Genomic DNA, 25106 nt, shown 5'->3' with positions numbered 1-25106 from the left:
AGGTGCGAGTCCTGACTCGGCCCTTTATCTGTGTGACTTTACGCCAGTGACTTCCCTCTCTGGGCCTCAGATTCCCCATCTGTTAAATGCAGGCGGCGATGGTAGCTGCTAACATCTACTGAGGGCTTAGACGAGCCAGGCGCTTGGGAAGCCCTCAAGACCAGCGGTTCCCCCATAAATGCACCCCAACACCCCAAACACACACGCCTCCCACTAGATATACAACCCACAGTCACAGTCACCGCCCTCGACTGAAGCACTGATGGCTGCGGGCCAGGAGTGGCCCCGCTGTCCTCGTGAGCCCGAGATCACACGCCTGGGAAGGGGCAGACCTGCCGGGACCAGACGTGGGTTGGGGTGCGCCCATGGCCCCATAACAGCCTCCTGGAAAAACACGCTTGCTTATGCCCAGGACTCCCATGTCCCCGCATCCAGTAAAAACAGATGTTACCCAGGAGTTAAACAAAGTCTCCTTCTTGTTTATGGGCCCACCTGGTCCCAGGTTCTCACAGCCGCGTGACCCCACGCGCTGCTCCCCTTGGGCCTGAAGACCTCACACCACCCCAGAGCCCCCATCCAGCCCCAAGCAGCATGGGAAACCTCCAAGACACCCAAATCTTTCTCCTCCCTCCTCCCATCCCCCTACATCTTTTCTGGAATATTCTGCTCAGTCAGGTGGTGCCTGAGGCTTACTCAACTCTGGTCCGAGCTTTGCCAGAGAATTCTAGACCCTGCCCATGTATATTCTAGAACCCGGCTCGAGAAACTCTAGAACCTGCAGTTGGGCATGCAAGAACTTGATGTCAAAAATTCTAGAACCTGGGCTGGGCACGGTGGCTCACGCCTGTAACCCCAGTACTCTGGGAGGCCGAGGCGGGAGGATCGCTTGAGCTCAGGAGTTTGACACCAGCCTGAGCAAGAGTGAGACCTCTTCTCTACAAAAAAAAAGGAAAATTAGCCGGGTGTGGTGGTGACGCCTGTAGTCCCAGCTACTTGGGAGGCTGAGGCAGGAGGATCGCTTGAGCCCAGGAGTTGGTGGCTGCAGTGAGCTGTGATGACACCACTGCACTCCAGCCTAGGCAACAGAGTGAGACTCTGTCTCAAAAAAAGAAAAAATTCTAGAACCTGTTATCAATGGCCAAAAACATACTTAAAGATTTCTTGGATATTGATGAAACCAAACACTGATTGGATAATTAAGAACAAGTCCTAGAATCTCATATTCTCAAGATGCCCTACTTGGAAGATTTGAGATCTGTCCCCAGATGCTGCAAAAGCTCACCGTGAAGAATGCTAGAAACCGCCCCAAGATGTTCTAGAACCCAACTCAGGGGGTTCTGGAGTGTGGCCTTCTGTAAGCAAAAACCCAACGGGACAAAAACACCTGGAACTTACTTTTGGACACTGAGAAACCCAACTCAAGAAATTCTGGCTCCTGCTCCTCCATGGACAAAAATACGCTTGATGAATTCCATGTTACGGAATCAGCTTGGGGGATTCTAGAACTGTTTTTTTGGTGGTCAAAAAAACTAACTTCAAAGAATTCTTGAGCTTCCCTTAGTACAGAGGTTGTCAACCAGGAGTGATTCTGCCCCCAGAGGACACTGGGCGATGTCTGGGGACATCTGTGGTTGTCACAACTGGGGCGTGCTCCTGGGATGGGGTGGGGGGAGGCAGGGACGTGGCTCAGCACCTGCAGTGCCCAGGACGGCCCGCCACAGAGAATGATCTGGTTCCAAATGTCCACAGGGCAGAGGGGGAGAAATTTCATGTTTGTCTATTTTAGAAGCCCAAAGTGAGACCTTCTAGAACACAGTCCTTGGAGTCTCAAGCAACTGGCTCGGGAGTTCTAGAATAATCTGCCCTCATCTTGTCAAGAACCAGACTTGGGAGATTGGAGATCTGTTTCCGAATTTTCTAGAACTCAGATCTGGTTCTAGAGCTGCGCTGTCCATTGCAGCAGCCACTGGCGCTTGACATGTGGCCTCCCCAAACTGAGATGTGAGTAGACAACACAGCTAGATTTCAAAGGCTCAGTGCAAAAAAAATACATATACATAAAACATCTCAATTACTTTCCTACTGCTCAGGTGTTGCAATGACAATATTTTGGATGCCCTGGGTTAAATAAAATAGATTGCTAAAATTAATCTCTCCGGTATGTTGACACATTTACGTGCGGATACCAGAAAAAAAATTTAAATCACAGATGTAGTTTCAATTCTGTTTCTACTGGACTGGGCTGCTCCAGAAGCCACCTAGGGCAATTCTAGAACCACCTGATTGATCAAGACACTGACAGGCACCCCCCATGATGATAAGCTGAAATAAAACAAAACAAAACAAAACAAAAAACAAAAAAAATAAACCTTCAATTTTTACAGTTTAAAAAAAAAAAGACGCTGATGGAAGAAATTCTAGAACGCAGGCCTTGGGAATTTTAGGACATGTCCCCTGGAGGGTCTAGAAGCCAGTCCAGCTTTGGGATTCCAGAGCCTGCCTCCCCTGGAAACCCACGTTCTCCGCTCTCCACCCGCAGGTCAGCCACGCTGAGACACCAGGATCTGTCCTACCACCCCTGCAAGTTGCCCTGGAACGGCCGGAAGGAACCTTCCTCCTGGGTGCTCTGGGCAATGCCCCATCCCTCAGACATCCAGTGTCCCCAAGTGTCCCCTCGTTCACCCCTCACCAACTCTTAACCATCTGCGACTTCCTGTCCACGCTCAGCTGGAGGGAGAGGGGCTGGCCTGGCAGCTGGCTGCAGGGGGGGCGCGGAGATGTCCCTAGCTGCCCTCAGCCTGCCCTCGGCGTCCCGGGCACAGGGCCAGGGTGGCAACTGCAGCCCCACCACAGCGGGTGGCAGCCACAGGTGCAAGGAGATGCCCGCCCCTTCTGCTGGCTGCTTGGAGGGCTGCGGCCCGCCCACGTGGACAAGGACACCCTCAGGGGCTGCCACGGGAGCACCCACACGCCGGTATTCACGCGTGCAGACGTGCCGCACGGGGACCCGGGGCAGGGGCGTCTGCAGGGGTGAGGGGACCGACTCACAAAAGCCCCCACCGTTTCCACCAGGCACCACCTGCTAACAGCTTGGGCTTCTTCGCAGATACCGTGGTAGGGACACCACTGACACGCCCTGGGCCCAGTCTGCACGTGAGATAATGAAATCACAGCGCCTGGGCTACCTCGCCCCGGGCTGCACGGCTGGCCGGGGGCAGGGCTGGGACAGAACCCCAGTAATCATGACGATGACTATAAAATTACCACATTGTCACCATGGATACTATTTTTCCTATTCATGATTACATGACTGTATATGACTATTATTAATTATTTAGTATTACATTATTTTGTATAACATTATTTATCATGACTAACAAAAAATAATTTTGAAAAAGTATGGCAAAGTATAGGTAACAGAATTGACCATCTTAACCGTTTCTAAGCGCACAGCTCAGGGGCATGAAGCACACGCACAGTGCTGTGCAGCCGTCACCAGCCTCCGTCTCCAGAACTTTCTCGTCTCCCAAACTGACTCTGTCCCCATGAAATGCTCACTCCCCACCCCCTCCCCAGCCCCGGCACCCACCATCCTACTTCCTGTCTCTGCGGATCTGACGCTTCCAGGGACCTCCTGTGAGTGGAACCACACAGGATTTGTCTTTTTGTGTCTGGCATCTCTCACTGAGCACCATGTCCTCAGGGTCCCTCCACGCTGTGGCCTGTGTCAGAGCCTCGTCCTTTTTTAAGCAACACTTCTTTTTTTTTTTTTTTTTTTTTTTTGAGACAGAGTCTCGCTCTGTCGCCCAGGCTGGAGTGCAGTGGTGTCATCACAGCTCACAGCAGCCTCCAACTCCTGGGCTCAAGCGATCCTCCTGCCTCAGCCTCCTGAGTAGCTGGGACTGCAGGTGACACCACCACGCCCGGCTAATTTTTTTCTGCTTTTAGTAGAGACGGGGTCTCGCTCTTGCTCAGGCTGGTCTCGAACTCCTGAGCTCAAGCGATCCTCCCACCCCGGCCTCCCAGAGTGCTGGGATTACAGGCATGAGCCACCGCGCCCGGCCAACACATCATTTTTGAGTGCTGACTGTATACCAGGCCCTGTCCTCACACTGATCGTGCACTGATTTAACTCTACACGCCCCAGTCCTTGCCACTGTATAAGAAAGGAAACTGAGGCCTGGAGCAGTGAAGCCACTTGCCAAAGGTCAGGCAGTGCCTGAGCAGAGAGATTGGAACCTGAACCCTGTCTGGCCAGAGAGTGTGCCCCAAACTCTTCTAGACACTCTGCCCCACTCCCTGGTCAGCCCTCGTGGGCTCCGCACCTGCTGCGTACATGGAAGCCCCTCCTGTCCCGCCCAGAGGCCTCCTGCCCTCGCTATAAATACACCGTCAGCTGGCATCTGCGCCTCTCGCCGGACAGCCACCTTCCCTGCATAGACAGACGGCTGTCACCTGGCCGCCCAGCCCCGGGGGCAATGCCAGGAGGTGCCAGGAGCCCCTCACCCCTCCGCCACCCAGACACCTGGACAGGGTCACTTGCTCCCGCGTCTGGTCACAGTCACCCCTGGGCCCCAGGTGCCACCCAGGGAGTCCGAGCAGAACTGGGGCCTCTCTGCCTCCCTCCTGGAGCTGGAAAGAGGATCTGGGACAGGAATGAGCATTTATTGAGTGCCTCCTGTATGCTTTTCAGGGACCACTGACCCCAATCCTCAAAGCAAGGGGCACAGCTCTCATTCTCCCCATCCCACAGATGGGCAAATCGAGGCACCAGGAGGGGAGTCCACCTCTCACAGCCTGGAGCACACGTGGACACAAGTTGTGTCCAGCACACAGTGGCCACCGTCACGTGTCCTTTGTGTGCCGAGGTGAAGGTCTCTGAGGGCAGAGGAGGGGGGGGGCGGTCGGCCCTCGCTCCCAGGCTGAGCCCCTTTCTCCCGCCACCAAGCCCCGGGCACGCTCTACGGAGACCTGGGCCCCAGGTCTAGGCACGGCAGGCTTGAGCATGACCCACCCTGTCCACCCCTGCAGTCACGATGCCACTGGGGCTTGCTTTTTAGGATCTGCACGGCCGGGAGGGTGTGGCTTCCATCAGAGAACCTCAAAGGGTATTTTTAGTTTGTTTTGTTTAAGAGGTTTCAATCCATTTCTCATTCCGGCTCTGCCTCTCAGGGGCTGTGTGACCTCGGGCAAGCGGCCGACCGTCTCTGGGCCTCTGCTGCCTTATCTGAAAGTGGGAGGAGACAAGAGCCCCTCCTCTTGGAGTGCTGGGGAGAATTAAAGCAGTTAAGATGCACCACGGGCCTGAGCCCGGCACACAGGCAGCTTCCAAGACGTGGCTGCTGTTACTACTATTGCTGTCGGTATTGTTGCCTCCCTGTTCCATGCAGGAGGGGCTGGGGACCTCCCTCTCCCAGAGTTCCTTCTGCCACCCTCTCTAGGGCACTGCCACCCACCCACCAGGCAGCCCCCGCAGCAGCTGCGAGCGTCCCGGGCCGGCCCCTGCCCACAGCGCCATCCGGGCACTGGACGGCCAGTGGTTGGCACCGCGCGAGGCGGGAACGGGAGGCCGGCCCATGCCGGCAGTGGCGTCAGCAGATGGGCACCATCTGGGTTGGCGGCTCGGGACGGGCTGGCAGCTGCCGGGGCGGGCGGGCCTGGCAGCCCCTCCCCCCAGCCCTGGCATGGCGCCCGCCCGCCTCAGGTTTCTCAGGCTGCCAGAGGGGGCGGGGAGGCGCGGCTGGGGCGGGCAGGCTGGCAGGCGGCTTCCCTCTTCAGGCCCTGGTTCCTCCACGCTTCTTCCCCCCGCATGAAGCCTCCCCCTTGCCCCCCGGCTTCACCTTCACCCCTGCAGCCCCACACCTGCTCCCCAGCCAGCCTCAGGGCCTTTGCACTGGCTGCGCCCCCGCCGGGTACACCCTCGCTGCCCTCTCTCCACCTGCAGGCCTCGTGTCTGAATTCGCCTCCTCAGAGGGGCCCCCCAGCCCCCACCACACCTCCCCCCTGCTCTGTTTTCCCGTCCTGCCCACTGCACACGGCCCCCCACCCCCCACACCGATGCCCCCCCATCGCAGCCCCTGACGCTGTCCCCTAGGCTGCCCCCCAGGCCACACACCACAGCCCAGGCCCCTGTGGTCACGAAGGCACCAGATGGACACTGGGGTGGCCAATTCTGCCCCAGGAGATGGCCTGGGCTCTGACTGCCTGGCAGCGCCAGTGCCGAGGGGACATTCTCAGGTCCCTTCCATCCCTTCTCCCCCCCATCCCCCCAAATAATTTCACGATGGAGGCCTGGGGTTCCCCCGTGGGGTGCAGCCCCGTCGGTCCACCCGACACCCCCGGGAGAGACAGGGAGGCCGAGACCGGGGTGGGGCGAGGGGGAGCCAGGCCTCATCTGAGGACGGGGAACCGTGTGCGCCTGTGTCCGTGTCTCTGTGACTCTGCTCGTGTCTTTCTCTCCCAGTCTTTCTGTCGGCCCTGAGGCCCCACCTTCGGTCACCATTTTCCGTCTCGATTCTGACGTCAGGGGCGGGGCCGGTGCCCCCCAATATCCACCCTGTGCCCTGGGGACTCACACGATTGGAGGAGGGGGCGGCGGCCAGTCTTCCTTGTGGTCGGACTCACAACTGCTGGGGTTAAGCGTGGAGGACAGCCTTGACCCGGGACCCCAGATAAGACCTCAGCCTGTGGGGTCCAAGAACACAGAACCCAGCTGCGAGGTGGCCAAGCCACGCTCACGGAGGGATGCTCACCTTACACACCACGATGTACCCCCATCCCCTTCCGCGACACTGACCGGGTGGGGGCGTGTCAGTGACACAGCAGACGTGGACGCTGCCTGGGTCCCACCTCTGCCCTCTCCTGGCTGTGTGACCTCAGGTCAGATCACTTCCTTGGGCCTCTGTTTCCTCATCTATAAAATGGGTACAACAGTGATTCTGCCTCGTAGGGCTGCTACACGCATGGAAAAGAATTTCTAAGCCCTCAGGAAAATGGCCGGCAAAGAGAACGTGGAGCTAGGAGCTGGGGTTTTGAAGCATGAGCAGGAGTTTTCCATATGGGAAAGGCATTCCAGGCAGAGGGAACAGCATAGGCAAAAAGGACCGGCCAGTAGGAAACCATCATCAGAAGGAGGAAGATTGTGTCAGTGACAACGGGGCCCTAGCCTAGTACCTGGCACTGATGACCCCACGAGGGTTGTTTGTTGAGCATTTACCAAGGGCACCCTACGTTCCCCAAAAGGGGGCAATTTTTGAGCTTCCCATTTTATAGACAAGCAAATGAGGCACAGAGAGGGGCAGCAACTTGCCCCAGGTCACCCAGCCAGCAGGCAGCTCTCACTTCCACCCCTCATGCCCAGGATGGGCAGGTGGCAGGGTTGGGGGTGTGGTCCGCTGGGGCCCGTTGGAGCAGGGACATCCCCAGGGGGATGATGGGGTAGGCCGGGCTGGCAGCTGGACACCAAGGTGTCTGGGGAGGCCACAGGCCCGGCCTGCCTGCTGCGCCGAGGGGGAGGAGGCCGGCTGGGGGAGGGGAGGCGCCCGGAGATTCTGCTGACTGCAGCAGAAAGCACAGCTTCAAAATTTTATCAGCTCAGTGCAGAGGAGGTGGGGGTGGGGCAGGCGCGGAGGATGAGGAGGTGGGAGAAGGAGGCTTGGACCTGCATGGCAATGAGCCTGCGGCCCCCCCGCGCAGCCCCTGCCCGGACACACTGTCACCTCCTGCACCTCTCTGCCTCCACCGTGGCCCCAAATGCCGCTTCACTTCCTGCCCTGGTGGGTTTGTTGCTCAGGGGTGGGGGCGGGGAAGGGGAGGGGCAGATGCTAAGGTCAAGGTCAACGATTCAAGGTCAAGACCGGGTAACTCTCTGCTCCACTCTTCCCCCCTCCCACACACCCTGGAGGCAGACAGGGAGCCCATGACCTTGTCTAAGCCTTGCACCAATTCCAGATGACAGCACGGCTATTATCCCCATTGTACCAAGGGGGAAACTGAGGCACAGAAAGGGGACATGTCTGCACAGCCAGGAAACAGCAGGGTGGCATCTGGAACCTGGACAGTCTGGCCCCAGGGCCCCGCTGTTCCTGCACACACCCCTGTGTAACCACCTGTGCTCACGTGGGGGCTGCTGCGGCCGCAACTGGGGCGGGGGGCCATGGCCAGGCTTGCACCCCGTGTTGCACGCCCCCCGGCGGGTGCTGGCTCATGGCCACACCCATACCAGGCCGGCCCGGGTGGGCACGGCAGGGGTGTGGCACGTGCCCACGAGGTCTCTGGGGGCATTCGATCCCGTCCACACGGAGACAGTCCCAGGGGACACCCTCCCTCCATGTGTCAGGCTGGCGCTCCCTGCCATGATCTCATTGAAGCCCCTGCAGCTCCATCAAGCTAGGCACTCTGATAACCTCCAGGTGGGGGAAACTGAGGCCTGAGCAGGCCACACAGCCAGAAGGCAGCGGCGCAACAGACCCCACCACCCTCTCAACCACACCCTGCTCTTGGCACAAGGACCTGCTGACCTTGAGAGGCCGGACGGCACAACCAGCCGCCCACCTCTACCCCGACTGCCACACCACCTGGGATGCCCACCCTCACGTCCGCTGCTGCCCGGCCATCCTGCAGAGCTGAGCTCAGCTGCACCACCTCCTCTGGGAAGCCACCATGGATTCCCGCCACTCTGCACAAACCCTGCTGGTCTCAACATCGGGTGTTTGACCTCCAGCAATCCCCCAGCTGGAAGGGCCAGACTCAGGAGGCCTCATCTGCTGGCGTGGTCCGAGAGTCAATCAACAAACATTCCCAGAACACACCCCCAGGACTCTCTGAGCTTTCCTCAGAAGACTAAGACGGTCTGTCTCTGTCTTTCCCCCATCTCTGCTCCCAAGAGCGCCACATCGTGCCCCTCGGACAGAGTCCCACTCCCCAAGACCTCAAGGGCCGGCCACCTCCCTCAGACGCGGAGGTGCGACCCTGCCTCCACCTTCAGACCCCCGCAGCCCACCGGCCTCCCCCTGCCCGGCGGGCGCCTCACCTCGCTCGCGCACGAAGTAGGCCAGGTAGAGGTCCAGCTCCTTCACCGCCACGCCGATGTGGTGCGGCTGCACGCACAGCACGGGGTGGCCGCACTGCGCCGCCTTGACCAGGCGCTCGCCGTCGGTGCTCTCGAGCGGGATGCCCTTGAACAGGATCACCATGACCAGGTCCAGCCGCCACACCTTGTCAGCCTGGCGCAGGCAGTCGATGCGCCGCATCTTGCCCTTCTGGTCGGGGTTCGAGAGCACGCAGCCCGGAGCCTTCTTGCCGGTGATGGCCAGCACGAAGTCCTCGCGGCACTCGGGCCGGATGTCTTTGCGCAGCTTGGCCAGCAGCCGCGACGCCCACTTCTGCTTGACCTCGGGCTTCTCGCCCAGCAGCTCGTCCTTCACCGCCCGCTCCTCGTCCTTCGACATCCGCTTCTCGTGCTTCTTGAAGTACTTGCGCTTCCGCGCCTGCAGGTTGAACCAGGTGTAGGCGAAGGCGCGCACGTGAGGCAGCAGGGCCTCGATGAACGGGTGGAACTCATCCTGCAGCGACAGAGAGGTGACGCGTCAGCAGGCGGCCGGGGACCGCGGACCCACTGCCCTGCCCGGAAGACTGAGGCCGGAGCGGGGCAAACCCACCGGACGGGGAGGCGTGGGCCACTGCAGACCCACCCATCCCGCTGGGGGCAAACTGAAGGCCAGAGGTGACCCAGCAGCGGGGCACCTGCAAAAGCCCATTGCCCGGGTGAGGAAACGGGGTCTCGGGCTTGGACGAAGGCGCAGGCCATGGCAGAAGTTCAGGGAGGACCACCTTGAACCCCCGTCTACAGAAGGAGCAAGGCAAGTGTCCCAGGTGGGGACTGACGAAGGACCCATTGTACAGACGGGGAAACTGAGACTGGGGAAGTCATGAACGCATTCTCTGCCTGCTAGAACTGGGGTTGGCAAACTTTTATGCCAAAGAAACAGATGGTGAACACTTTAGGTTTTGCGGGATACACACAAAATTCACATTAGTGCGGAATCAGCCCTACATGAGATGAGAGTGATCAGAGTGGCCGTGGGCCAATAAAACTTTATTTACAAAAGCAGGTGCCGGGCACCCGGCTCCAGGCTGTGGTTTGCAAACCCCTCACGGTGGAGGATGAGCGGCCACCTCCTCCAATGCCTAGAGCAGGGCCGAGCACACAGTGGTGCTCAATCAATGCAGGAGGAACCAGAGAGAGAAACATTGAGGCCCAGGGAGGCTCTGAGACCCGGCCGGAGCTGTGACTTCAACACACGTCCCATCGTGACTCATCCAAGGTGCCTAAGGGCGGCCACAAAACCCGTTTCACAGACAAGGAAACTGTTAGGATTAGTACATTTGCCCACAGTCTCCCAGGAGGCAGGAAAAGGCCGGGGACCCTGCTGCTAGCTGCTGCGTGGTAGGGAAACTGAGGCTTACGGAGGGGTGGAGACCCGGCCAAGGTCCCACGGGGGTCTAAGGGCCTGTGTGAGGATAAGAACCAGGACCCTGACCGCCCCAAAGGCCATCGACCCTTTTCCCAGCACAGCCTGTCCTCCACGAGGCTGGGTTCCCCGGGAGCAAGAGAAACAGCTACTCTGGACTCCAGTCCGTGTTCTGGCCGGACACGCACAGCACCCGCTGCCGGGGCACCCTTCTGCCGTGTGCTCTGTGCCCTTTGGGCCACCCCCGGCCACAGGGTGCTGCAGGGTGGAGGCAGGGACATCAGATGTCACCTATTACTGAGGGTCTGAAAATAGCCTCCCACCTGGTGGGGCCAGGGTGAGGCGGGACGGGGCTCCGCTGGTGCCAGCCCAGCTCCCCAACCCCAGCGTCCCCCGAAGCGTGAGTCATCACAACAGCTGCGGCTGGGACTGGACCTCGGGGCCTTTTTATGCCTGGCCCCCCCACCCCCGAGCAGACCTGCTAAGGCAGACAGAGGATGGGGGCCACCCCAGTGCCTGGCCACCCTCGTCCTCTCCCGTGCCTGGAGGCCACTCGACATCCAAGACCCAGGGACGTGCAGCAATTTGTCCAGTGTCACACAGCTGGTCAGCTGAGCCCAGGCCACCTGGCCAGAGATGTGGGGGGCAGGGTGGTGGTTTGGGGTCGGGGGATCAACAGAGACACAGGTCACTGCCCGAGGAAGGGCCGCCAGGTGGGCAGGAGGCCAGGATGACAGTGTCCAGGTCTCCTCTCCCTGACTCCTCCTTGCCCTGAAGTCCCCTCTCTCTTTGACCCCAAATTCCTTCTCTCAGCCTGGGCCCCTCCTGGGGACAGGTGCCAGGGAGGCGGGCAGGGGTGGGAGCCCATGTTACTGGTGACCCAGGCTGGTTGTGGAGACAGGAAGCAAAACAGCCTGTAATTGGGCCATGGACCTGGTGCCCCCTCCTCCCTCAGGCATCCTGGGAGGTCAGAGCAGGTGAGAGACAGGGACCATCACTCTCTTTGTCCCACAAGACCTGCGACAACCAGACCCTCTTCCCCGGGCACCTCCCAATCCCCTCAAAGGCTGAACGGGCAAAGGAGGCAGCCAAGGCAGGCTAGATACTGAGAATCCTTCCAAACTCCTACACATCCCTCAATGCCCTGTCTCCAGTGTCCCTTCCTTCAAACAGCCTCTCCCCAGGGTTCCCCCAGACCTAGCCTAGACCATACAGGCTGGCGGTGAGGGGGTGTCTCTGAGTCCAGCTCCATCACCCCCCTCTCCGACCCTGAGGCCCACGGTTGAGGCACTCAATGCCAGGGAAGGAGATGGGGGGATATTAGTCTCCATTTTCACTGTCAGTATGACCCAGCCTCAGTTTCTCATTCTGTACAATGGGCAGAAATGGACATTGCAGCCTGACGGAGATGGGTGGGGCTTATTCCTTGCCCTGGTAACCAGAGATGCAAAGCCACAGGGGAACAAGGCTGGGTCCTTTCCAGAAACCCAAGTGTGGCCCACTGGGGCTTCCTGGCCAAAGAGGGCAGCAGCAGCTGAGACAACAGTGCCCTGGGCTGTGCCCCTCTCTCAGCCTCCCTGTGATCCCCCCACCCAGCAAACTAGGACATGAAACTCCAATTACAAGTTTTCCAGATGAAAGTGATTCAACAATCCTTAATCAGAATGGATCTCATCAAACTCCTATGCATGCTTCAAAGCCCTGCTTTCAATGCTCTCTTCTACAGGTTGGGTGACTTGTCCAAGGTCATATGGCTAGCAAGAGGCAGAGCTCATATTCAATCAATACCGTCTGGCACCAGTGTCAGGGCTTCTAACCTAGGTAACTCCTTTCCCCCAGCTCAGAGCATCAGAGCTTGTGAACAACTCTCATCTAACCTTGTGAGGGAGGGACTCCTTCTGTTGTTCAACAAAGACCTACTGAGTGTTTACTGTGTGCCAGCCCCACACACGGTGCTGAGGACTTGGCAGCAGCTTGGGCTCAACCCTCCCCCTGGATCCTGACCTGGGACATGTGTCAATAAGTCAACAAATATGTACCAAAATGTCAGGTTGAGCAAAGCACTCTGAAGAAATGTAAAGGAGTTTGAGGGGTCAGGGAATCCCTGAGGGAGGGGTGTTCTTTAGCTGGAGGTGGTCCAGGAAGGTCTCTTGCAGGAGGGGACACTTGAATGAAGACCCGAAAGATGACAATTCCAGGTAGGAGCTTTCCAAGTGCAGAAAACAGCCTGTGCAAAGACCCTGGGGCAGGATCACGCCTGGCGTGTTGGTGGCACAGCGAGGAGCAGAGTGAGGAGGGCGGGGAGGGAACGGGGTAGGTCATGCAGGCAGGAACTGGGTAAATTGAGTCCAGAGAGTGGACACTCCCTGCCTAAGTGACCAGTGAGCCCTGGGTCTCCTGACTTCCCTCTCTGTGCCCTGGTGTCCCTGGAGGATGAGGAGGGCTGAGCCAGAGGGCTTCGGATGTGGAGGACAGAGACAGGGAGGGAATGTGGTAGCGCCGTTTAGAGGCAGAGGGTCGAGCCACCAACTCTACAAAATGGGAACTGTCACTGTGCCCGCTGTCCGGAGGAAGAAACTGAGGCACCAAGCGCTGAAGTCACACAGTCAGGAAGGAGCCCCCGAGCCCCAGCCCCACCCCTGAGCCCTTGAGCCCAGGGTCTGGGTGTGGAGCTCGCAGCAGCACCCACGCCACACTCTGGGAGCTCAGAATCCCACGTGGTTCCCTGCTCCTTGTTGGTCACACACTCGCCACATCCTCAGGGAGGCCGGCTCCCACCAAAGTGGCAGCCGGGCCCTGCCCTGTCTCCCCGTTTCCTGCCTGACCCCTGCCTGGACTACCCAGCGTGGATTCTACCACCCTCCGCCTAAGCTACCACCACTCACACTCCCCCACCCGGTACAACGGATGCTGGTGTCCACCCAGGTCTGCTCAGACCCAGGACACCCTGCACAGGGCCCAGCAACAGAGAAAAGACCAACAGAAAAGCCCCAGGAGGGTCTGAGCCAAGGTCGGTCACCAACTGTCCCTGTCCCCTGGCCCAGAGCCTAGTTTATGCTGAACTAAGTGACAGAACAAAGGGAGGGTCAACTGGAAAATGCCTACGGGATGTTTGACACAATTACAGTTTAGCAGCAACCACGACCACTGTGGCATTTATTTGACGCCTACTGTATACCAGGGTGGAGTATCTGAGGGCAGCACGGTCGTGTCCCCCCTCCCGTTTTTACATGGGGGAGAAATGGAGGCTCAGAAGACCAAAGTCCCTTCTCTCAACCAACAGAATTGTTCATTCGTTCACGATGCAGCCGGTATTTATTGAGCACCGACTGTGTGCCAGGCTCCGCACTGAGGGCCTCAGAAGTGTCCTGCCTCCCCGAACGAATCCTCAGGCCGCCCGAGGAGGAGTTGAGGAGGACTGAGTAATCCGTCTCAGGGTGAGGACAGGAGGGCGGGGAGAGTCGCACGACTGGCAGATGGGAGGAAGGCTCTCGGTCTCTGTCTCGGTGACCCCCAGCCCTATTCGGGCACATCGGAGGCGGGGCGAGGGGTGTCCCCATCGGTGCGGGTGTCAGAGAGCTTGCACGCGTGTGTGCTGCGTGTGTCATGGACGTGCGAGGGGGCAGCCCGTGTGTGTGTGTAAACACGGGCACACGTGGTTGGGGGGCTGCACGGGGCAGGAGGCCTGGGCAGGACAGGGCGGCGTTTCCGTCCCTTTGGTGCGAGATGGGCGGGAGGACGGCTCAGACAGGCAGAGGGAGAGGAGAGGGAGCGAGAACGCTGACTCGGCCAGAATCCCAGCTTTCGTGATTTACAGGGCGCCGGCCCTGGTGCTGAGGCACCTCCGCCGCAGAGAGGGGAGGGGAGACACGGGCACAGAGAGAGACACGCCAGAGAGACAGCGAGGGAGAGACACCGGGACAGAGATCGTGCCTCTTAGGGGAACAAATCACAGGCCACCAGCCCACCTGCCCAGGCCTGGCCAACCCGCCCCGATGAGAAGTAGCCCCAAATCCCGGCCCGCCAGCCACGCTGTGCCGCACGGGGCGGGCCCTGGCCCTCTCTGGGTCCCAGCCTCTGTCCCAGCCCTGAGTGGCTGGGCCCCCCTGGCTCTGGCAGAACCTCCTTCACGCTCTCCGGATCCCACCCTGCTGCCTCTGCCTCCCCACCCCCACCTCCCGCCTGGGCCACATGACAATCTACTAAATCAAACCAAAGTGGGGGGCAGGGGGACGGCCCCTCCCTGCCTCAGTTTCCCCGCTGGAGAAATGGCAGTAAAAAGAGTGCCGCTGCCATGCAGAGTGAGGCAAAGGGACGAAGGAAAGAATGAATGAATGAGGGAGGGGCCCAGGCAGCCACGCGAGAGGAGGTGGCCTCTGCCCAGGCCCAGCCTGTGGCCCGGCCCGGGGAATCCTCGGCGCCCGCAGCCAAGAGGGATTTGGCCCCAAACCCGGAATAACTAACTAACGTGGCGGTGGCGGGCGGGAGGGCGGCGGGGAGGGAGGCCCAGGCGGGGCTGGCGGGGAGGTGGCCTTTCCCGCCGCCAGGATTTATGGAAGTAACGGCGGCCCGCGCAGTTCCTCTTAAGAGTAAAAGTGAAAAAGCGTTTGAGTCACCGCCGAGACCGGGACGGGGCTCCCAGAATGCTCCAGGGCAGCGCGGGCAGGGCCCAGGTGGCACAGGGCGGGCTGGCACCGGAGGCGCCCCCCACCCCCCGCCGGCCTCGGCTCCTGGGAGGAGGATCCGGGTCGGATCAGCTAAAAGGCAGCAGCTATTTTAGGTCGGGCTCAGGTTGTAAAATTAGCCGGGGATGGGGGAGAGGGAGGCCCAGAGACAGACAGAGACGGGGAGAGACACACAGAGACAAAGAGAGGTTTCGAAAAGAGAGGGGGAGAGACAGAGAGACGCATGGGACAGATAGACAGAGGATGAGATAGAGAGATAGAAAGAGACAGATGGGAACTTGGAGAGAGACAGAGACAGGGAGAGACAGGCACACACAGAGAGACCGAGAGAGACCAAGATGAGAGACATCGGGGCATGTGGTTCGGGACATTGAGGCAGGTAGCCAGGAGTGGGGGGCCCTGCATGCCGCAGTCCGGGGCCTTCTAAGCGCCCCCCCCCACTGGGGACCCCAGACCAGGCCCGTCATCCTTAGAGGAGCAGCAGGGGTCCCACTCGGGCTGCAGGGGAAGCTAAGAGGGGGGGTCTTGGGCTCCCCTCCAGGGCAGGGGGTATGAGTGGGAGAATTTCAGAAAAGGGGGAAGCCCCCTGCCTTTGGGACACGCCACCCCCAGTCTGGCCTCCCATCTCTGCTGTCTCTCGGCCTGTCTCTGCCCCCTTCTCTCCCTGTCTCTTGCACACAGCAACCCTGGGCGTTTTTGAGCCCTCCCCCTAGGGAAATCGAGGCAGAGGCAGCAAGTTCCCCGGGGCAAAGCCAGGGCTCCCCACTTTCACCACCCCCTCCCCAGGCATCTGAATGGAGGCGTCTCCCAAGCAGCTCCGAGGGGGAATTCCGGGGCACCCTGGCATAGCCGCCCCTCCTGCGTGGCTCTCTTGAGCTGGCCAGCGTGGGAAGGGTGGGGGGCACCTCGGAACCACCCAGGCCACCCCATAAGCCCAGAGACTGCAAAGTCTTCTCAAGGTCGCACAGCAAACCCAAGTTGAACCCTAGTTGTTCTTGGGAAGCTTCAAGGAGATGTCTGCTTTGGGGAATCCCCCCCACAAAAGCTGCTCAGAAAGGGAAACTGAGGCCTAGAGAGAGGCAGGGACTTGCCCGAGGTTACCCAGGGGGATCACAGGGCGGACTGGCTTGAGACCCCCTCAGCACCAGCCCCCACGTTCCCTGTGGGAAGCCAAGAGCTCCCAGTGGCAGCTGGAAGGGGCCAGTGAGAAAGATCCCGCTGTGAATGGGGACCCCAGGATCACACCTGGGAGTCCCCAGCCCTCCGCATTCCTTGGGGCAGAAGCCAGACGTCCACACACTCCACACACAGTGCTCCTTAGGAGCCCCGACTCTCGCTGGAATTGCAACCCTCACGTGCAGCACTTTACAGTTTGGAGGCCACACTGCCCCTCTCTCCAGAACCAGCCTTAGCTCCATGTCACCTTGGGGAAACTGAGGCCAGAATCTCACTAGCCTAAAGACACACTGCAAAATGGGGGTGGGGGCATCAGATGTGGATAGTAGAACCTGCAGTGTTGGGGGGCGCGGAGGGAGTTGGGGGCATGAAGTCAGGCCCGGGGAGCGGCCTGGGGCAGGAACAGCCGCCCCTTCCCCTCACACCCCTGTGGTCATTGCACAAGGCTCAGCCGGGGGCAGGCTGGGAGCGCGGCCAGGGGTGAGAGGCTGCGGGAGGGGGCAGGGGCAGGTGCCGGGCTGGCGAGGGCTGGCGAGGGCTGGTGAGGGCGTCCGCAGCGCCGCAGTGCCCGGGCCAGACCCCGGAACGCCGGGCCTCCCGGCTCCTCCCGGCTCCTCCCGGCCGAGGCTCAAGAATCCAGGATCCATGCGGCGAAAATACTGGGACCGTGTTGGGGAGGTGGCGGGGTGGGGGCGACAGGGGAGACCGAGCCGGAACGCGAGCACCCTTCCCCCGCTCCTGGCGCGTCCAACTTCGCGCGCCCCCTCCCCCTCCACGCACACGTGGGCCAATAACGGGGGGACCGGCGGCGGCGGCCGAGGGCCGGGCACAGCCTTAGCTGGTGGGGGGGACCCGGGGACACAGCAGACGGGTCCTCTTCTCAAGAGAGCTGCGGGGACCCAGAATCCAGCCACGACCCCCTGGATTCCAGTCTGAGGCAGCCCGGTCGCCTCACGCACAGCCCTGCCTTTGGCTCGCCGAGGGCGCCCCCCTTCCCGACCTTCCCGAGCGAGGGGGGTGGGGAGCGCGTCCCGAGTGGGGGGAGGGCAAGTCTGCAGACAGAGTCCCCACGTCCGGGAGGGGTGGAGGTCCCGCAGTCGAGGGCGGGGGTGAGGGTGGGGAGGACAGCGCGGGAGTCCCGGGTGGGGTGTCTGTATGGGGGGCGTCCGGGCTAGGGGGTCCCCGGCCCGACCCATCCCCCACCGGACCCCAGACCTTGGAGGGGGCATCCCGGCCCGGGTGGCGGGAGGGACGCGCGCCTTTTTCGTCCCGCCTCCTCCGGCTTCAAAACTCCGGGGCTGGGGATGCGGGGGGCGCGGGGCCGGGGCGCTGGGGGCGCGGGCGGGGGCCGTACCTGAGTCAGGCAGAGCGGGGACGAATACATCCCGGGCACGGCGGAGGCGCGGGCCGGCCGGAGCGGGCGCACCGAACTTACTGAGTCATTTTTCCAACCCCCCCACCCCGCGGCCACGGCCGGCGCGCTCTCCCGCCGCCTCCTCCCTCGGCCTCCCCGCCCCTCCCTCCGCTCTCCCTCTCCTGCACCCGCCTCTCCCTCTCCCCCTCTCCTCTGTCTCTGTCTCTGTCTCTCTGTCTCTGTCTCTCTCCACCCTCTGACAACCTCCCCTCTCCCTCCCCCAATGTCTCTCCCCTCCCACCCTGAACCTCCCACTTCTCCACATCCAACTTTCAAAGAAACGAGGGAAAAAAGGGCGCGAGCGAGGAAGGAAAGCCTCCCCCCACCCAGGTCTCCCGGCCCCCCCACCCCACGACTGCCAGGATTCCCAGTCGCCCGCTGCCCAGGCCAGGGCACCAGCCCGGACCAACGCGCGCGCCACTGGCGCCCCGACCGCAGCAGGTCCCCCCGCCGGGAGGGGGGCACCGGACGGTCGCTGGACGTTTGGGGGCCAGAGGTGGATTTTTAAGCGCACCCCTTCCCCCGCCCCCCCCCCCCCGGAGCTGGCCGGGAAGTTGGAGAAACGAGCCAAGGGGGGGAGGGAAAGAATGAAGAAGTGACGTGCGCAGAGGCCGGCGCGGGCGCGCGACTTTCCCCTTAAAGATGTACACCCCGGGTGCCTTGGGGGGTGTCCCGCGGCACTCTCTCTCCCCTCTCCCTCCAGAGCCAGACAGGGGCTGCTGTCCCCCTGCGAGAGGGGCTTGGGTCCAACGGCCCCTCCTCTGGCCAGAAGAGCCCGGAGCTAACCCAGGACCCTCCAAGAATCTGCACTCTATGCAGTTGCAGCCAAAGGGGCAGGGGCAGGTTGGCCTGGCACCCTTGTGCCCTCAGTTTCCCCAGCACCCCCAGAGGATGATGTCCAGGCAGAATTTGCAGCTGGCCCGATAAACTCTTGCAACCTCTTCCCGAGTGTCAGTAATTCCTACCCGGCCCGCCATGTGCCCATTTCACAGATGCGGAAAGGGACGTAGGGTTGAGTGTGGCTTAGAGCCAGCCTATCTGGCCGTGGAGCCTAAATTCTTAAAGTTCTGTTGTTCTCCCTATAGAATAACAGGGCGCAGACCTGGCCTCCCCTGAGTCTGAGGATCCCCCTCCCCCAATGGGGAGCATCCGATGATGGAGCCCCAACCCTCCCCAGTTGGCTCCCTGAATGCTCCCAGCCTCGCCCAGAGGCTGCCGCATCTCCTGTTCCCACCTCAGGAGTCCTTCCCTATACAGTGGCCCGAACGGTGCCTACCCCATGGCGTCAGTCAGCATAAGGAAAATGACCCTTACCAGAGTGAATGTCCACTAAGACATTCTTAGAAAGCTTGGTCATTTTGAGTCATCCCCAAGAGTGTCCTGAGGCTGATACCCTCCCGACCAACCCCAGGCAGCTGCCCCATGCCCAGGGGACATGCAAGATGCCTGTAGCCCCGTTATCCTGTGTTACGGCAGAGGAAACTGAGGCGCAGAGAACAGACACCACTGCCCCGGGCAGGACAGTTGAGCTACAAGCAACAGGATTCACGCAGGGCATGTTCCCTGGGCCCCCCCGCTGGCTCCCCACCGCATAGGGTGACGTTATTCAAACAGTGCTTAGCACACGGTGAGCACGCCATAAATATTTGTTTAAAACCCACTGCGTAGCTGTGGGGGGCATTTAAACCCCCAGGAGGAATGGGGAGGAGGGTGTCTGGGTATCCGAATGCTGACATAACATAAAACAGTATTTTATTAAAACATGCTACAGATACGTCTAGGGGAGAATCTGAAATTTGCAGACATTGAAGACATTTAAAAGTTGAACTTGACTTGAGACTCTTCTCCCAGCCTGCAGAGACCGGGCAGTTCCATGCCCCGCCCCCACCGCCTGCAACCTTCAATGGGCCACTTAGCTTAGGTTCCTTTCACACCGGGGTCCCTTTTGAAGGTGAAATTTACAGAGCACAGCTTGCCCCTCTAGGAACCTCAATATCCTCATCTGTAACATGGCAATGACTCCAGGACGCACCTGGGCAGACTGGGGAGGTTGGAGTGGTTTAGACAGCATGTGTGGAGGGTGTGTTAATATCACTGGTGGCGGTGGGTAGCTAGTAGACGCTTCTGCGAGTGCGTGAACAGCAGCAAATGCCCCAGTTTGGGCAGGAGGGACCCCTGCAGCACGCATAGCAGGTGCAATAAATGCAGAGCAGGCCAGTTGTGATGCAGGGCTGCTGCCTGGTCTGTGTGTCCTCGGCCAGCAGCTGAACCTCCCTGCGCCAGTTCTGTCCCTCCATGAAATGGGATGATGACAGCTGGGAACCCTCTGGGCTGTGGGTAAACCAGCAGATTGATTACCTGCACGATGGTAACAGCAGTGCCCCGTGCATAGCAGTTTCTTTAAGAAGCAATTGGTGGATTTGGACCTGCGTGTGTGTTCGTGTGTGTGTGTGTGTGTGTGTGCGCGCGTGTGTAGGGCCCAGAAGGTGGGTGCAAGATTCATCTCCTGGCACTCTGGAGTACAATCTGGCTCATCTGTTGAAAAATAAAAAATGTCCTCCCCCTACAATTAAGTCACTCGTAGGCTTCTCTGTAACTGTCCCAGGTACAGGTGAGCAAAGGGGCTGACTACCACCCGATGACACTAATGCCAACAATTTGGAAGCAGCCACTATGTCCATCTGCGATGGGCCAGTTCAGTAATCCCGGCATGGGCACAGGCTTGGCACTGTTGACATTTGGGGCCAGACCCTTCTCTGGGGTGGGGCTGTCCTGGGCACTGCAGGGTGCCTGGCCCCACCCACTCCATGCAGGGAGCACATCCGCCCAGTCGTGATAACTGCAAATGTCTTTAGATACTGCCAAGTGTTCCCTGGGGACAGAAATCACTCCTGGTTGAGACCCACTGCTGTCCATTCAGCAAGGAAACTCAAGATCTCATTTAGGATTTTTAAAAGAATACACATGTATTTAGGAAAATATGCATGTATCCTTTGCAAGAATATGCATGTATCCTTTATGAAAACACACAGATGCTGTATCCTATATGAGTATGTACATATAACCTCTAAAAGGATGTACATCTGTTACTTGTGTCAATGCTCTGAGAAAGCTCTGGATGGTAATGACCTTGGAGGGGGGTTCCATTTGTATTCGGGATACTTTTGTATCCTCTTCATATGTTTAGCAATGGCTTCTGTAATTGAAATGAAACTTCCAAAAAGTGAGTGCCATTCACACAGCAGCTCAGGCAGGGTGGATAGGCGCCCTCGCCCCACGGTGACACCACAGCTACTACACCCAGAGAAAAAAGGACACAACCATGTGCAGGGTGCACAGGGCCAGCCTGTGTGCTAAAATGCTACTGCATGCCCGGTGGTGACAATGCCGCCTCCCTGCAGCCCTTGCGAGGGGTCCTGTGTGGTTCCCATTTTACAGATGAGAAACTGGGTTTTGAGAAGGGGATGTTAGGGGCAAGAGAGGTAACAGAGGGCTGTTACAGTGGGGCTGGTGCAGACATACACACACCACAGAGACACACAACACACAGACATACACACATCACTCAGACTTAATCAGATACAGACACACACATTTGGAGACACAGGTATAAAGACACAAACACAGAGACTCACATAAAAACGGACACACACACACACACACACACACAGAGACTTCCCCACACCTGGCCTCAAATATCCCCTCAGAGAGGAGTGGGCAAAGACACACAGACTCACAGACACACACAGCCACAAACACAACACCCTCACCATTCCCCACAAGACACCTCTTCACCACCACACTGGACACAACTGCCCTCACACAAGTGCACACACAACCAGGAACGCACAGACGTGTCCACCATCACACACCCCCCCACACACACAACCACACACTTTAACAGGCATACACACTCCCACAAGCAGAACCCACAGCACACCACACCCTGCTCCTCCCGCATGGCTGTCCCTACCAACTCCCCCCAGAGGCCTTGCAAGGGACACGGTGGGGACATGGAAGGGGAAGTGCAGGTGCCTGTGTCTGTCTCTGCAGGGGTCTGTGTCCGTGTGTCTGTGTGTGGCTGTGTGTGCAGAGCTATGCAGACACATGCACCACGAGGGTGTCTCCCAGGTGTGTGCTCTGAAGTGTGCCACATGCATGTGTCCTGCTGTGCACAACGCAGGGACTGGGGACAGAGGGGAATGATGCGTCTTGCCGGCCAGGGTGTCCAACTGCCCAGGAGTGCGGTGGGAGAGTGTTGTGTGTCTGAGGCTGGGAAGGGGTGCAGGGGGTGTGACCCCGGGTGTTGTGTGTGTGTCCGTGTGTCATTGTGGGACTGGTCCTTCGCCCCTTCCCAAACAGCCCCAGGAAATGGGATGGGGGTTTCAAGAAAAAAGCAGAGACTGCAGCTTGGCCTTGGGGTTTTTATATTTAGAAAATTGTATCAAACGCGGGGGGGGGGGGCACGCGAGGTGCGGCGGGGATTCCCCTGGAGGCAAGAAAACAACTCCTTGTGCCCGCCCCGGGCAAGTGCAGGGGGCAGGGCTGGGGGCGGGTCCGGGCGCCCCTGGGTCTCCCCAGCGTGGCGGCGTGAGAGGGGTCTCTTTGGCCACCCCAGGCCCTACATGCGCTTCTGCAGCCACCCACCCCCGCGGGACTTCCACGGCGTGGAGGGAGGGAGGGGGGACCCCCCCGCCGCCCCGCCCCCCTCGGGGCAGGTCCCGGCGCGCAAGCGCAGCCCCTGGCGAGCGACGTGGGCGCGCTGAGTGATCGCGTCCCGGCGCCACCTCGCGCCCGAACCTCAAGCCTGGACCACCTGGGGCCGCGCGGATGGGGGACCCCCAAAGATGGGGGAAGTGGAGGGGCCGGGGAGAGGGGGATGAGACCAAGGGGCAGCGCCTGGCAAAGGTAAAGGAAGCGCACACCCCCCCCGCCCCCAGCCAGCCGCCGGCGTTACAGGGAAAAAAGGAACTGGTGGGGGGAGGTGGGGGAGGGAGGGGGGATATAGACCCGCCATCCCCAGGGACAGTCAGCGCTAGAGTCACACACACACAGCGACACCCAACTGTCCCCCGGGACGCAGCCACACGACACAGTTCCCCACTCGTTGGCAACCCCCCAACGGCCACACACACGGTGACATCCCACGGTCACCCAGGGACACGCGGCCCTGGGGACCCACAACACGGCCACACAGTTTCACAACACCGCCCCGCAGGGACGCAAGGCACAGTCGCCCAATCACCCAGAGACACACAACACTGTCGCACGGCCACACAATGCTCTAAGGCACACACAACACAACACGCACAAGCACGTGGATGCGCAGACACACACGGACACTGAAAGGAGAGGACCGACGCGTCGGGACCCAAGCGCAGGTACGGGACCCCCCGGCCGTCCGAGCGCGGGCGCTCCCGCAGATGCCGGGGCTGCCCGGTTGGGGAGCACAGGGGAGGCTCCACGCGCACCCCTCGAGGTACGGAAGACACCGGAACCCCGGCCAGCAGTCCGGACACCGGAACCCTAAGTGCGGCCGCTGCCGAGCCTGGGGCGCGCCCGGCCGAGACTCGGCGATTGCTCCGGCCGGGGACCCCGAGCGCGCGCGGCGGGGCTGGGGTTGCCCGGGGGCGGGGCCGGGGCGGCGCGAGGACTGGCCGGGCGGCTGCCCCTGCGCGGCGCCGAGCGCGGCCGCCCTCCCGGCTCCAAGTTCAAGGCGCCCGGCGGCCGCGGCGCGCTCTCCGCCCCTCTCCGCAGCGGCCATTTTCCGCTAGCTGGCGCGCCGCGCTCGCCCAGCCGGGCACCCCGCGGGGGCGGCTGCGACCCCCGCCCCGCGCCGCCCAGCTGCGCGCCCCCTCCTCCGCCCCGGCGCCCCCGCGGGCTGCGCGCTCGGGGGTCGTGCGCCCCGGGCCGCGCCCTCCCGCCTCGGGTCCGGTCCGGGGAGGGGGCGGGGGCCTGGCCTTGGCAAGGGGGGGCCTTATCCCGGGAGCCCCGCCCTCCCCGCCAACTCCGCGGTGCCCGCGAGGGGCCCCCCACTTGGGGTCTCCCGCTGAGCCCCGCGCGCCAGCTCCGCCCCCAGCCGGAGGGGGGGGATCGCGGGTGGGGGTCCCGCGGCGACGGGCGAGGAGGGGGGTTCCCCGCATCGAACCCCTCCTCTGGGCGGCCCCCGCCCCTTGCCCCCCCAGACCTCGCAACTTTCGCCCAGAGCCCACGCACCACCCCAAAAAGTCCCCGGGCGAAAACGAAAGTGGGGGCGGCGACGTACCATGGCGCTGCTGCGAGGAGGCGAGGCCGGCGCCGGAGCGAGCGCGCTCGGTCCCCGGCGAGGGGGGGCCGGAGGCGGCGGGAGGAGGCGGCGAGGGAGGGCGCGCGGGGGAGGGAGCGAGCGCGCTAGGGAGGGGGCGCGCCGCGCCCGCCCCCCCGGCCCGCAGGACCCTCCCCTCGGCCCGCCCTCCCCCCGGTCCCGCGCGCCGCCCGCGCCTCAGGCTGCTCCGCGCCGTGGGCCCGGCTGCGGTGGCTCCGGCTGCGGCTCCATCCCCGGCCCGGCCCGCGCGAGGGGAGGCCCGGCCGGCGGCTCCGGCGGCGGGTCGTGGGGCGCCGGCCGGGCTGGCTGCGGAGCGAGCGGATCCACCTTCGCCGCGGCGCGCGCGCGCTCGCTCACACACACACACACACACACACACGCGCGCAGGCGACTCGGGGACACAGGCCGGCCGGGCCTCCTCCACGCCGACGCGGACACACAGCCTGCGGGTGCCACCCGGACACATGAGGACCCGCGCGCTCGGCTGGCGGGGTGTCTTGGCCACGCACCTACTGCGGGATGCCAGCACAGACAGGCACTCGCAGTCTGCGAGGTGTCACCCAGAGACCCACACGGACCGACAGTCACAGAAAGACGCCCGGGACCTCAGACTGACCCACACGCGGACCCCCAGGACCCCTCCCCTGGCCGCCCCGGCCGGTGACTGCAGGTGTCCTGGTACACACAGTTACACACACACATACACACACACACACACACACACGCACAGCGGGGAGACGGGACAGACGGCGACACAGAGACTTGGACACCGAGAGCGACAGACCTGGGGGCGGGGGTCCCCTGGGGGTCCCACCGGGGCTCCAGGCGGGGACGGGGGGCGGGGAGCGCGCGCGGCGACCCGGTAGGTGAGGGGGCGGGAGCAGGCGTCCCCTCCCCCGTCAGGATTAATGACCCGGCCCCTGCAGCGGGGGAGGGGCCGGGCCGAGGTGGGTCAGCGCCCCCGCCCCTGCCGCGCGAGCCGCTGCGGGTTGGGACTGGCTGCCGCAGCGCCCCCCCAGCGCTCTCCCGCAGTCCCCCCCTCCTCTGACAGCCGC

The 25106-nt window shown here is 61.4% G+C and overlaps 1 protein-coding gene across 5 annotated transcripts in view; it reads right to left on the bottom strand.

The window, feature by feature from the left end:
• NFIC (nuclear factor I C) overlaps positions 1–24172 on the bottom strand; it is a 64215-nt gene extending 40043 nt beyond the window's left edge. For 3 of the 5 annotated variants that reach the window (XM_069480668.1, XM_069480688.1, XM_069480697.1), the window contains exons 1-2: positions 17688–17818; positions 9032–9563 (exon numbers count right to left, since the gene is read on the bottom strand). In XM_069480668.1, the coding sequence (XP_069336769.1) occupies positions 9032–9563; positions 17688–17717 (562 nt within the window). In that variant the 5' untranslated portion in view covers positions 17718–17818. Of the gene's footprint in view, positions 1–9026; positions 9564–17687; positions 17819–24012 lie in introns of those variants that run through there. The other 2 variants (XM_069480678.1, XM_069480707.1) reach the window with 2 other exon arrangements.
• Between the last annotated feature and the right edge of the window lie 934 nt (positions 24173–25106).

Source organism: Eulemur rufifrons, chromosome 2 (assembly GCF_041146395.1).
Source record: "Eulemur rufifrons isolate Redbay chromosome 2, OSU_ERuf_1, whole genome shotgun sequence".
NCBI lineage: Eukaryota > Metazoa > Chordata > Mammalia > Primates > Lemuridae > Eulemur > Eulemur rufifrons.
The sequence above is the reverse complement of the archived record's forward strand: the minus strand, read 5'-3'. Positions and strand labels throughout refer to the sequence as shown.